This window comes from Ceratotherium simum, chromosome 27 (assembly GCF_057802395.1).
Source record: "Ceratotherium simum simum isolate JZ-2026a chromosome 27, ASM5780239v1, whole genome shotgun sequence".
In the NCBI taxonomy this organism is placed as follows: domain Eukaryota; kingdom Metazoa; phylum Chordata; class Mammalia; order Perissodactyla; family Rhinocerotidae; genus Ceratotherium; species Ceratotherium simum.
This window is the reverse complement of record NC_141926.1, coordinates 4259361-4273155: the sequence shown is the minus strand read 5'-3', so window position 1 is coordinate 4273155 and position 13795 is coordinate 4259361. Positions and strand designations below refer to the sequence as shown.

The 13795-nt window shown below is 45.8% G+C and overlaps 1 protein-coding gene across 1 annotated transcript; it reads right to left on the bottom strand.

Moving 5' to 3' along the window:
• Window positions 1-965: 965 nt before the first annotated feature.
• RSPH1 (radial spoke head component 1) lies at window positions 966-13795 on the bottom strand. Its single transcript, XM_087417813.1, has 8 exons — window positions 13704-13795; window positions 13479-13584; window positions 8405-8495; window positions 7777-7912; window positions 5953-6021; window positions 3168-3327; window positions 2084-2239; window positions 966-1139 (listed from the first exon to the last, which is right to left on the bottom strand). The coding sequence occupies exons 1-8, from the start codon at window positions 13779-13781 to the stop codon at window positions 1090-1092; spliced, it is 846 nt and encodes a 281-aa protein (XP_087273939.1). The 5' UTR covers window positions 13782-13795; the 3' UTR covers window positions 966-1089.

Below are 13795 nucleotides of genomic sequence, written 5' to 3'. Positions count from 1 at the left end.
GTGGGAGCATTTTTGTGGGACTGAGCCCTTACCCTGTGAGATCTGACACCAACTCCAAGTAGACAGTGTCAGAATTGAGATAAATTGTAGGACGCGTAGCTGGTGTCACAGAATTGCTTGGTGTGGGAGAAAAAAAGCCCACATATCTGTGTCAGAAGTGTTGTGAGTGTGGCAGTAGTGTGAAGGTAAAGGAGAAACACAGGAGGTAGACTGACTTTTTCCTAACACAGGTGGCTAGGTGAAAGATGGGCGGGGGTTGGGGGATCAAGGTTGGGCAGACCAACTGTGAAGGACATTTTGGGGCAAGTTGAAGACTCTTGCTCCCTGAGTGACTCTGGGGACAGAGGAGGATGGATGGAGTGGAACAGGCAAGATGGGAGTTCATGACTTTACAAGAGCAGGGCCTGCAGTGATCTGGAGAGAGAAAGGAGGGGCCAGGATGGTGTTTGCCCTCCCTCTAGGAGACCTGAAGAGTGTACACAATAGGCCAAAGGCATGCTTGTGGGCAGCCTTGCCCCTTGGCTATCTGTGGGCGCCTCCGTCAGGGAGCCAAAATCCACACTGAGATGCTGAAGGCATGGAATGAGCACGAGCGCCCCCTCCAATGGCAGCTGATGGTTTCTTCCCCAAGCTTGAAGTATATTTACTCTGTGCTGTTTTATGGGAATTTCACACAGGAATTCTTATTTTCTAGGTGTTTTTCTAGCTCTCTTGAGGGAAATCTGAGAGGAGCTTTAGTGTATAATTCCTCTATTAGCTCAGCCAGAAGTCCACTTGCATTGACCGTCTTTTGCAGAGTTACAGCTGTGTAACATTTTTCTTTATCTTGTTTCTCCTCGAATAGGAGAACGCCGCTAAAAAAAAAAAAACACGGCTAAAAATCTATGTCAAAACAACCTGGTAACTTTCAGTTTAAGGAACTGGCAACAGAGGCTATTTCATAAACAAAAGATAATGGAGAAATTTATTTGCAATTGTAAACCATTTTAACAAACAACTAAGTAAAAAAGATTAATGATTGATTAGTATTAATTAATGCCCGAGTAACAGAGCACTTTTATGATATAGTCCTATGCTTTGGGCTTCATCTTACTCTGGTTGATCTTGTCTAATCTCTTCTTCTTCAAAATCCATATTTCCTGGGAAGAAGAGAGAAACGAGTATATTTCATATTAACTTTTTTCTATTTTAAAATTCTTTATTTGCTAACAGATCTTTTGCAATAAATGATATTATAAATATTAAGCAGTTATCAGGCAAAAAATGGAATGTTAAATTTTATCTTCTACATACTTTTATAGTTTTTCTTTTGGTACTAATAATAAACTAAGCAAAAGATATTTTCAAAGTAAGACAAGAATATTCATGTAAGTGAGAGCAGGTTCAATAATTATCTTTTGCCCCCATACACTGTCCAAGTACAACCAGCTTTATGAATGAAATACTTCACTGTTTAGCCCTTGTGTTAATAAAAAGAAAAGCAGGAATTTGCTACATTCTTATAATGTGCTATTTTAAATGTTTCATGAAATTTGGAATTATTCTTTACTGTTAAGTAGGATCTATAACTCTCACTACTGGCTAATTAGAGAAGAAATTAGGTCAAATCCCTGTTCCAGGATCTGCAGAGGCGGAAGCTTCTAGATTAATGGTACATTCAAACCCACTTAAAAAGAGCTGGTTCCCAAAACCCTAGCCTCTAATCATAGTCCTGTGACTCAGCCATGGTAAAAATCATGTAATAAAATAAAGATATGTTATGAATTTCTAATGGGACTCTGCAGCCTAAAGCCTGCTCTCTTGGTAAAAATGGAGATCAGCAAGTGATGGAGAGGAAGAGAACACACACAGCACCCAGCTGTCCCTGCTGCAGCCAAGAGGTTTGCAGGAGGACCTAAGAGGGAGCAGCATTCTTATGGGTCCGGCGTGAGTTCATAGTGGGTCCTTGGAGACCTCCTCCCAGTCCCTCAGGCCTGGCCCAGGGATGGCCTTGGCTGAAGGGCTGAGAACCCTCCAGCTTGTCCCAGTGTGTGTGCGCCCCTACTTCCCTCCTGCTCTCCTCATTCTGCCAGAGCATGCTCACCCAGGTCTAAGTTGTCATCTCGGAACTCCTCTTGGCCATCCTCACGGCCCTCCTCCCTGGCGGCATCTCCGTCTTCCTCTCCAGGCTTCATCCAATCAGTCTCCCCCTCTGAAATGTCCGTCAGTGCCTGGGCCTCCTCCACAGGCTCTCCCCTACCTGAGATGAAGCAAAGGAAACTGGTATCAAGTGTGTAGGGGGCGGCCACTCTCTCTCCTGCTGAGAGCAGGTGCAGCTTCTCCCTCAGGGGACCACCCCTCCCCACTTGAAGTCACGCAGGCCTGGCCCACGGAGCATCCCGTCCCCCCTCACAGTGGCTGGTTCAGGGATGGGCACCACTGGTCTGAAAACTCTAGTTCCCAAAGGTTTTGATGACCATCTTGAGAATGAGAAGCTCTCTGTTCCCCAGGGTTCTTGAGCTGATTGGGTGACAATCTGATAAAGTCGATGAGCATCTGTCTCCAAAGGGAAGACAGCAGAGCCAATGCCCTGGAGAGCTGAGACCAGAGAGCAGAAGCCTGATCCAGCCATGCCTGAGGCTGTCTCCATCTCCCGACTCTCCAATTGTAAGAATCAATAAATTAGTATTTGTATTATCTCACTTAGGCCAATTTGAGTTGGCTTTCAATCACTTGCAACAGAAGAACTCCTATCCAGAGTAACCACCATTCCATGGCACCTTGCCTACTTTCTCCGAAAAGACTACTGTGATGGCCACGGAGAAGTGCTGCCCAGAGCCTCTTCAGGAAGGACTTGTCACTCCAGGTGCTGTCAACTGCCCTGCCCAGGTCACGCCCACGGCCAGTCACTGACCAAGGTGAGGGGGTAAAGATCCCACAGGACACAATGGGCTTCCCGTGGAATCACCGAAGGTTGCTGAGCGTCATGGCTTCACTCCTCCCTCTATCCAATCAGTCCGATTGCTCTCCCCTCCTCTCCACTCCCTGGGAGGGTCTGATCCCAACGGCTCTCCCTAAGAACATCCCGCACACAAAACGGACCCAGAGTCTGCTTCCCAGAGAGCCCAACCTACAACCGGCCTGCGAAGAGGATGTGCACAGCTCTGGCACCCTGGAGGCGCCCATACCCTCGGCTCCTGGGGCCTCTTCCTGGCCAGGTCCACCCACAGGGGGCTGCTCCCCAGGCAGGGTCGGTGTCCACAGGGCCAATTCTGTGATTTTGGTAGCTTTCCATTTTGGAACGACAGATACCACGGTCTCCTCTTCCTCTTCCTCTTCTCCTCTTTCCTATTTTAAGTTTAAAAATGTAAATTTACCAACGTATATATAAACTTGGTGTGGGATATTTCAAGTGAGGGGAGAAGGGACAGGTTTTAAATTGCATTTGAGCATTTTTATAACATGATTGAGTGATCAGACCAATTGCCAACTATTCATAGTATAATCTAAGGGTTGAAAATGGATCTCGAAAGAACTAGGATGAGCAATGAAAGCCCAGTGCAGCACTGGGCCTGCACTCTTTCTACTGATGCCACGAGAGGCTTCAATAAGAGAGGCTTTCAGAGGTAACACTTCCCAGCAGTCTGGAGCAGTTAAGGACTAAATGCCCTTTGCAACTGCTCAGCCACATTTTCCAGCTCTAAGGTTCTTTATGTACAATAAAAACTAACATCACTGCACGAAAAGGCCTAGAAATATCCTCAGATGACGGTAGAATGATACTGAAAGGCACAAACACTAAAGCTCTAATCTCAAGGATTATGGACGGAAAAATAAAATTCAGTGAAAGCTGAGTGAGAGTGTATCATTTCTAAATGTGGGATATTTTATAATAACGGATAATTCCAACAATAGTTCACAGCCAACATATGTCAATCTTGCCAAGCGTACTTCAGTTTTGTAACCAGCACAAAATTCCAAAGATCTGAACATCAACTCTGTAAATATGGAAAACTTCACTGTCACATAGGTGATAATACCTAAGACAAAGAGTGACAGACACTTGCCTATTACTTCCATTGAGTCACTCAGAAATAAATTACTCTACTTGGTTTCAAAGTTTCTGAGTTTTGTCTCCCATGAAGGGTGATGCCAACACTCCAGGACTGTGGTGCTCAAACTTGAACTGCAGCAGAATCACCCGGAAGGCTTGTTAAAATACAGATCGCTGGCCCCACTCCCAGAGTTTCTGATTCAGCAGGTCTGGGGTGGATCCCAATAATCTGCATTGCTTTTTTTTTCTTTTGAGGAAGACTGGCCCTGCGCTAACATCTGTTGCCAATCTTCCTATTTTTTCTTTTTTCTCCCCAAAAGCCCAGTATATAGTAGTGTATCATAGTTGTAGAGTTGTAGCTCTTCTATGTGGGACGCCACCTCAGCATGGCTTGATGAGCGGTGAGTAGGTCCGCACCCAGGATCCGAACTGGCAAACCCTGGGCCACCGAAGCGGAACACACGAACTTAACTGCTACACTACCGGGCTAGCCTCAATAATCTGCATTTCTAACAGATTCCTAGTGATGCTGATGATGCAGGCCCAGGGACTACCCTTTGAGAACTACCCCCAGCAGTATCTGTTGTCTCCTGCACACCGTGACACATCAGCAGATCTTCCTCCAGGATCAGGTGCTCATTCCTCCAGCCGCTGGGAGTGTTGGCAGCTGATTGCTCATAATGAAGTCCCTCCCAAGGAATCGTCCTCCACCAAAGGAAGTGGCATAGCCCAGGTGTCACGTCCCATCCATGGGCAGCCTATACCCAATGACTGGTCCACTTGGGGGTCAAAGGTCTTTGCCTCCATTCAGGAAACTTTGAAAGGCCATCCATGCAGAGCTCCCATGGGGTCCCATCACAGCTCAACTTCCGCTCCTGCCAAATCCGGTTTCCTTCACTCCCTTACAGCTCCTGATGCCAACACACTCCCCAGGAAAGCTTGCCTGCACACCTTAGAGTCTGGGAGTCTGTTTTCCCAATGCTATGGGTTGAATTGTGTCCCCCAAAAAAGATATGTTGGAGTCCTAAACTCCAATACACCTCAAAGTGTGACTTTACTTGGAGATAGGCTCTTTACTAGAGGTGATCAAGTTAAAATGAGGTCATTAGAGTGGATCATGATCCAACACGACTCGTGTCCTTGTAAAAGGGGATATTTAGACACAGAGACATGAACAGAGGGAGACAATGTGAAGAGACACAGAGACAAGACAGTGGGGGGGGGCTCCTGGAGGGTGCCTGGGGGGGAGCTCCCTGGGAGTTTCCTGGGGGGAGATGCCCTGATTGGGTAAGGGGGGGGGGCCTGGGGAGGGGGGTGTGCTCAAGATATTTTCCTAAATTGCCAATTATCTACAGGACTTAGTCACACAATAATGACAGGAATACAAAGGCAGACATCCCTCCCCCCAACATACACACACACACACACACACACACACACACATATTTGCATGCCTAATAATAACAATCTTAGCTGGCTAATTTTAACATTAACCAGGGAATATTAACTTAGAATTATATGAATGGTAAGTATTGGCAAGGAACAAAAAGAGAAAATTATAAGCGGTGCAAGTCACAAACCTGAAACACTGAGTTATTGGACGAATTTGGTGACACCATGGTTACAGATTTCAGTTGTCAATTCTGGGACCTAACACTGTCTAGAGCTCTCCGACTCAGGATTGGCTGGTTCCCCCAGACAAAAACTAGGTCTAGACTTCAGCAATAACTATGAAACGGTATTCTTTAATTCTGGCAATTTGGTCTAGACCAACACATGTGAATAAAGAAGGAAAATGAAAAAGTGAAAGTGCCCACGAGTTGGCATAACTTCTAGTCTTATTGGATCTATAGGATCAATATCATTGAGCAGCTCTTCCGCCTATGAATGTAGGAAACGATATACACTCTGCCACTTACTTCTGTTAAGCGATATTCCCCATGCTGCTCACATCCAATATCGAACACATACTTTCCAGGGCCAATGGGCTACAAGCAAAGAGAAATTGAGAGGTACTTCACTCTTAAGTGTTAACATCCCATAGAAAGTATAAAATGCTTTATAAATGTTACTTCCATAAAACTTAACCAAAATCGTGTAATTGGGTGAAGTCCAATATGGATTAAAGAATGTTTTTATGAACTAATGGCTAACGGAAATGCTAAGTATAGGGCCTGTTTTGTTTGTTTTTAAAAACTTCAACTACATTCTATCTCTTTATAAAAGTAATGCATTTATCACAAAAATTTTACTAAGCTGACACCCACAGTAAAACTAGCTAGAGGTAGAACAAATAAAATTTTGATGTAGTCTCTGTAACTTTGTTTCTAGTACATAGACTTTTTTTTTTTTTTAATAAAAATCTGATCATGGGACTGGCCCAGTGGTGTAGTGGTTAAGTTCACATGCTCTGCTTCAGGGGCCCGGAGTTCGCAGGTTCGGATCCCGGGCATGGACCTACGCACTGCTCAACAAGCCATGCTGCGGCAGAGTCCCATATATAAAATAGAGGAAGACTGGCAATGGATGTTAGCTCATGGCCAATCTCCCTCACCAAAAAAAAAAAATCTGATCATAATTACACAGACTGACGTGTTCTCTATTTTTATTTAGAAATATGGCGTGCACAACTTCCCCTATTTACAAATATTCTTCCACAACACCAGTTGTCAACCTGATATTGTATTTCATCTGTGAATTATAATCTATTCTACCCATTTACTGTTGTTGATATTTGGTGTGTGGATACTTTTCTTTGACAAAGACTGCCACAGGAAACATATTCTGAGTTACATCTTTATGTACACTCTTGATACTTTCCTTAGGGTACGTTTTCAGAAGTAGAATTTCTGGACAAAAGTATATCTATATATATTTTTTGACCAGAATGAAGCTTTAATAATTTCCATTCCCACGACAGCACTTGAAAGCCCCTTATCCTCATTATATGTAAATGAAAACTGAGTTTTAAGAGACTCTGAGATGACTTCATTAAATCAGCTAAATGTTCTCTATGTCGACTTCTAACGCCTTTAATTTGCTCAGCAAACTCTTTCTTCAGAGGAAGTTTCTGCTGCCCCTGATCAAAGCTACGACAAATACCAGTGTGGTAGGTTCTGAATCATCCAGGGTTTGTGTGATCCCACTAGGGCTTGGACAAGAAGGGAGACAAAGCCACAGAGTCCTCCAAACAGAAAGGACTGATTGTGGGCACCGAACACTGGAAACCTTCAGACCCAAGACCAGGGACTCTGGGCAGCCATCCAATCCCACCACAACCTAGAGCAGGGCGGCCGGCCTGCAGCACGAGGAAAGGGCTTGTGGGTCTTGCCCCCTACGGCTCCAGCTCCGCACCTCCAGAGGAAAGAAACTCCAAACACCCACATGCTCAACTGCAGGAAATGGTCAGTCACTCCAGGCAAACAAATATTTCATATCTGATTTACCCATGAGAGGGAGCACATACAAGAGGTCAAGATGCCCATCCCTGTGTTACAATGATGTGACAGACCAGTGTTGGAAGACAGTGAGAATTGACTGAGATGCAGAAACAGGCCAAGCGTCCACCCCACTCTGCCCTCTGTGGGTATCAGAGAGCCTGGGAGACGTACAACTGCCTTGTTTCCCGTCTTCAGAGGGGCGGAGGGTTTCCCTGAGTTTTACTTAGTTTTTCCGGTCACACATTTACATAGGCTGGGGGAGGAGAGTATTTCATTGGCAAATGTTGCTTCCCATTGACTTACATTTTTATTCAAGAACTTGCCCTGGTACCTGTGGTTCAGGTGGATGAGCTCGGCCGCGCCCTCCTGCTGTCCGTTCACCCAGGTACCGACGTACTTACTGCCGGTCTCCGCGTAGAAATAGGTGCCTTGCCCATGCCTGCATAAGACAAGGAGCACAGTGCATTTTGTTCCGCAGAGTGAGACCCTTCCAGCACTATAAGACAGACCTTTAAATTGAGGGTGGCCTAGGCTGACGCAGCCTTCTATATCTGTGCCCATTCAAAGGATGCCTTCTGTTCCATGTGCCCCAGCCTGGGACGGGCATCGTATGCTGGACAACCTTCCTGTGTATCAGCTGGTTCGCGTGGGGAAGAGGCAGCACTCCTGGGACCTGTGGCTCAGTCCCCTAGAAGGTTCTTCCGTGCCCTCCACGCCCCGGGGCTCCTGGGTGAAGGACCCAAGTGTTCTTCTCCGCGAGGCTGCACCTGCCCAGTAGGGCATCATCTGGCTGCTCGCCATAAAGCCATGGAGGGTTTGAACTGCCTGGCAGTGGGTTAATGGGCTTCTGTCATGATTCTGTTTCTCAATAAGATGTCACCGTGTTCCCGCTACAGGAATTCAGCTGTAGGACTGAAGAGTGAACGCACACCTTTGATGAGCGAACCACTCTCCGGTGTAGGTATCGTTGTTGACGTAGTAGTACACGCCATAGCCATGCCTCTGGTCATCAGCCCACTCCCCTGAAAGGACGACACAAATCACACCCGGTGAGAAGAAGGGCGTGACGCCCTTCATGCTGTCTCTTTCCCCTCTGACTTCCCTCTGTCCCTCTGCCTCTCAGCCAGATGGCGTGGAGTGGCTGACCAGCCAGATGGCGTGGAGTGGCTGACCATGTGGGGAGCTGGCTAAGGGAGGCTGAGTTGAGGGTTTGCTGGCTACAGATCTTGGCAGGTGTATGGATGTGGGCCACAGTCACCTGCATGTGCTGACAGCAGGTGTCACAGTTGTGGGGGCAGAGCGAGGATTCAAACCAGGCTATCTGCCCCATTGCCAACGGTCCCAACACCACACTCCGTTTGCCTTCCAACATTTAGTGATCCAGCAACAACGTCAAGACTGGGTGGTCTATCCTCAGCCACTTGCCAGCATTTCACTCCATTTCCTGCCTCGCCACCTGGCTCCAATGCACCTTTCCAGCCTAGTCGCCAGGGCCGCCCCACCTGCACACTCCGTCCACTCTGACTCGCACTTTTGCCAACCCCAGGCCTCTATGTGGACTCTTCCCTCACCTGAGTGTCCCTGCCCACTCACCTCCGTGCACGTTCCTGCTCATTTCTCTCGGACATGATAGGAAATAAAGAAACTGGCAAAGATTCCATCACATTTATAACTCACCTCTATGGTAAGGACAACAGCTAACGCACTCGTGAATGTCATCAATTCTTGAAGATTAATTCCTGCACCAGGAAACTCAGAATGTCCTCAAATCTTACACCCCCCATATGAAAAAAACTTAATATAGGTTTCCAAAGTCGCCAAACTATCCTAAAATTGAACATGCATTGCCAATAACAAGTTACACTGAATGATACTTTTCTAGACTATGAATAATAAAAAAAATGAATTTTGATCAACTTGTTGATCAAAGAGAAAAGATGGAATTCTCTATTTTCTCTATAGAAAATATTACAAAATTGTTGTCAAATAGATGTTCCATTATTAGCTAACAAAGGGAAAGGCATGCTGGAGGTGTGTCAGGCATGAATTTTTAAAATTCATGTTATTTCTTCAGATTATGTGATGTTTGTGGTATTTTTAAATTTTTATTCATTTTGATTTCTCGTTACAGATAAAAATTCACTTTTATACTAACTTGATGTTCTTTTCTTAAAGAGTGCCCCAAAACTTGTATAAGCTTCTGGTTTATACAAAAACCAGATCCACTTCAGCATGAAGATCAAGAATACACAGCATGTTAAGAATAGGCTAATTATCCAAGAAATATGTGTTTACATGAACAAACCCCAAAGTTTACCTACAAAAGGGAATTTCCTCCATCAATCCTACAAGGTCCTGAGCACTCTGTGAGACAGATGAGCAGCTGTACAGATAACACAGCCATCCTGGAGGAGCTTGCCCTCAGTTTGGGGTGGGAGGCAGACACGAGTATACATGCACACATCTGCAGAGCTCAGTGTAAGCCAACAAAAAGAGCCACACTGTCTGCTTTCAGAGTGGAATACAGTTCAGAAAGGGCAGGTTTACCGAAAACGCATGAAGAGAAGGAGGCGGCAATTGGTAGCAATTAAGAGGACGGGGTTCCACGATGTGATATGTGACAGGGATGACGTGAGCAAGAGAGATGGAGAATCCCCAAACTGAGATAATTCAGTGAAAGCAAGGGCTTGAACCTAAAGTAGCCATGACAACATGCAAAGTGTGCAGAAATCTTGGAGGATTTCCCTGAATCTTAAGGGGCAGTGGTGTCCTGGTAAATTACCAGTTGAAAAAACAACAACAAAGAAGAAGAAGCCCTGACTGGTAGCATTTGCCAATTTCTGTGGTGTAAATATTCCCACCACGGCCAATTTCAAGCTAAGTATGGAGTTGGGAAAAAGAAGTGCAGAATTGGCTTTTGTGAGCTCTCATGAGCCGACTCCAGCACAGCCCCGGGGCAAAGAGACCTCGGCTGAAACACTTGCATCATTTGGTTTCTTCCCACAAAAGACCATGACGAAACTATTACATCCTCTTCTCTTGAGCACGTGAGCTGGTCTCCAGGGTAGTGTGGTAAGAAAAATATATTAAGTATTTTGCAGAAAATTTTCAAAAGTGAAAGATTAAATTGTGAAGGACACTGAATTCCAAGCCAGTGAGGACTGTTGAGCAAACTTTTTTAAAAGTCCCGGTTTACTTAACAAACAACTTGTTAGAGACTCTCCCCAGCAGATTATCATCCAACCACAGTAAACCATGCAGAACTGAGGAGGGTAACTGAGCGGAAGGTCGCCTTCTGGAGCAGGTCTTCAACAGCCATGAGTCAGGTTTCTCTTTTTTTAAGTGAATGCCATTTAGAAACTTTATTACTGTTGCTTTAAATTTGCACTTAACTTTTTAAGTCTTTCTACCCCTAATCTTATACTTTCTCATCATTCTTGATCTTATCAACTGAAGTGTTTTCCAGCTACGTTTCTTTTCAGGAGAAACCCCTAGAGTTGGTTGGTTGCTTGGTGGTTTGGGGTTGGGTTTTCCTCCAGGAGAGCATCGTATCTGTTACAAAGCTCTCCATAGTCATCCACGCCTGCCATCATCCCCGTGGCTCCCAGGTCGGCGATCTGGGGATTAAAGACGATTTAAAATAAAAAACCTTCACAAGAAGCTCTCCCCCTTCTAAACTGTGGGTCAGTCACTGGTTTGCCATGCTGGCTCCCTATGCTGCTGGCTCAGTGAAATACGGAAGAGAAGGGAGCTGGCATTTGTGAGGAGCCGCTCTGTGCCAGATACTCGCTAGGTTTTTTGCACTTGCCACTTCATTTGGGATGTGTAATAACCGAAACATATTTTTACAGACGCAGCACCCGAAAACCAGAAAGATCGTGCACATTGCCCAAGGTCACACAGCCGGACTGAAGCAAAAATCCAGGTTTGTCTGTTCCAACACCATGCTCCCTTCTCTGCAAGCAGCCCAATAGCCAAGAGTTCATTTCTTCTTCCAGCGCCTGCCCTCTGAGAGCTTCCAGAAAAGCCAGCTTCAAGTCATCACATCGTTTTGTTTCTTCACAATTTCATAATTAAACACCTTCGTTTTTCTTAGTTCTGTTTGGCGGGCAACAGGACCAGCACTGATAGTGGTGCTTCCTCTCCTTTCCCAACTGCAGAGCCCTCATTGCCCCTCCATCCCCAAAGGCAAGCTCTGTAGAGGTGGTCCAAATGCCTCTTCAATCTGGCACCCACTCACCCCTCCAACCTCATCGCCCACTCCCCTAAGCACCCTGCTTCCCTGCCACTGGCCAAGTCACCCGCCAACCCAGGAATGGCTTCCAGCTCCTCTCCTCTCGGAGCAGGAAGCCTCTGCCCATTCCTGGGCTCCCTAATCAGGCCTGGCTCAGCAGCTGGGGGCCCTCAGGCTGAGGCTGAGCACACAGTTCTGCTGGAAACCATTCCGTGCCCCTCATGTTGGCAGTCGGCCAAAACACAGCTATGAAGAATTCAGCCATGTGTGAACTTAGACTTTACGATCAGAAGATTGTTCACCTACTGAGCTAAAATTAATACTGTGGCTTCTGACCTCAGAGAAGAGATCTCTGAGTACTGACTGCCCCTTGCGCCCTTTAAGACACGAAACCATACAGAGAAACAAAAATTTCCAACTGTTTCTAAAGAAGTTTTATAAGTTAGCTAACCTTTGTACTAAAAACTCTTTCAATCCCTTATTCTGAGTATCTTTTTATATAAATATATACACGTGTTGTTCAAATTGTATTAACATCTACACTGAGATAAAAAATGACAACAATGAGATTAGGTTCATAAGGATTTGGAAAGAATTCAATTAAGCCCTAAATTAAATTATTTAAGGTTGATTTAAAAAGCAGATGGTGCTTTTTCTGGAGCAAGCCTTCTAAGATTTATGAAACAAACAAAACAGAAATTCCATCTCTAATAGGAAAGCGTTAACACTCTCCACCTCGGTCTCAGATCCTGGCAGATCCCCTGTTCTACAACAGTCCTTGGTTCTGCTTTTATGTGGCAACAAGACAGGCAGTTCCAGCTTGCACCCGAAGGATGCGTCCTGCTCACTAAGAAGCCATGTGACCACCAGGTACATGGTTGCCCAGCCCACATTTATTGAGCGCTCACCATCAGTCAGGCATGGCTCTGAGCGTTTCACGTGTATTCATTCATTTAATCCTCACACTGCAGATGGGAAAGCTGAGGCAAGGAGGGAGGGAGTGCCCTGTACAAGGTCTCACCTATTCTCACCACAGTCCCAGGGTTGGGGTCACAGATCTTTTTGGAAATCTGATGAAAATAGGAAACTTCTTCCCAGAACATAGAATTTTGCCCAGTTTCCAAAGGCTCACAAACTTGCCTCTCTCCAGGTTCAGAACTGCCTTCGTGCCTTGTTGGGATTAGGCTCATAGTGTAGTCTCGCCAGGTGACAATGGCGCATGGGCAGCAGTGAGGTTCTTGGAAATAAGGGAACAAGGATCTTCCTGAGACACAAGATTGGCCTGTAAGGAATCGTGGCAGAGATAGGAATGCCAGCTTAACGAGGCAGAATGCCTCCCAGACCAGAAGCCCTCCGTGAAGGAACGACAAGGTCTAAAGAAACAGTGCTCATCAGAAGAGGGGTTGTCGGAAATGGAAACTCCAAGGAGACGATTGCTACCGAGCGTGGAAAGTCATGGGTCCCGCCAACAGCCCGTGGTCTGTGCTCTCCAGCTGCCCCCCTCGCATGAGCTCCTCAGCACGTGGGCTCACAGGAAAGAACGGGATGGTCACGGGGACAGTCACATTTCCCACTGTCGATCAATTCACTAATTATAAGGCTTTCTGGTTTCTGGGCCAACCCTGTGAAGGTAGGAATATGGTTTGTGTTTGTTGAATGACTGACTAGTCTGGAGAACTTTAAGCTTTCTCCTATACTTCCAGGTCCACAGACAAGTTCAATCCCAAAAGACCTCTGCCACACGTAAATCTGCTTTGTGAGAACATTTTACCTTCATATCTTGATCCGTCTGGATATATAAACGTGCCTTGACCATGCTTTTTATTTTTAACATATTCTCCAATGTATCGAGCACCATTTTTAAATTTGTAGATCCCCTGAAACACATTAATTATATAATCCATATCATTCCTGAATCGAGTACTTGCTAATAGAATACTAAACAGGGAAAACCACCCATTCAGGTCAGCGGCTCTGACCTGGCCATGCCTTTTACCGTGCTCATAGTTCCCTTCATACGTGTCACCATTGGGCAGCCTTGCTTTCCCATGGCCGTGCCGCTCGCCTGCCTCATTCCGACTCCCTTCA

Bases quoted from the DNA above. Each gene is read 5' to 3' on its own strand.
- RSPH1 (XM_087417813.1), bottom strand. From the start codon at position 13,781: ATGAGGCAGGCGAGCGGCACGGCCATGGGAAAGCAAGGCTGCCCAATG. The intron at 13,585-13,703 runs GTAAAAGGCATG...AATGTGTTTCAG, and splicing joins TGAAGGGAACTATGAGCACG to GGGATCTACAAATTTAAAAA. The intron at 2,240-3,167 runs GTATGGGCGCCT...GCTTCATCTCAG, and splicing joins AGAGGCCCCAGGAGCCGAGG to GTAGGGGAGAGCCTGTGGAG.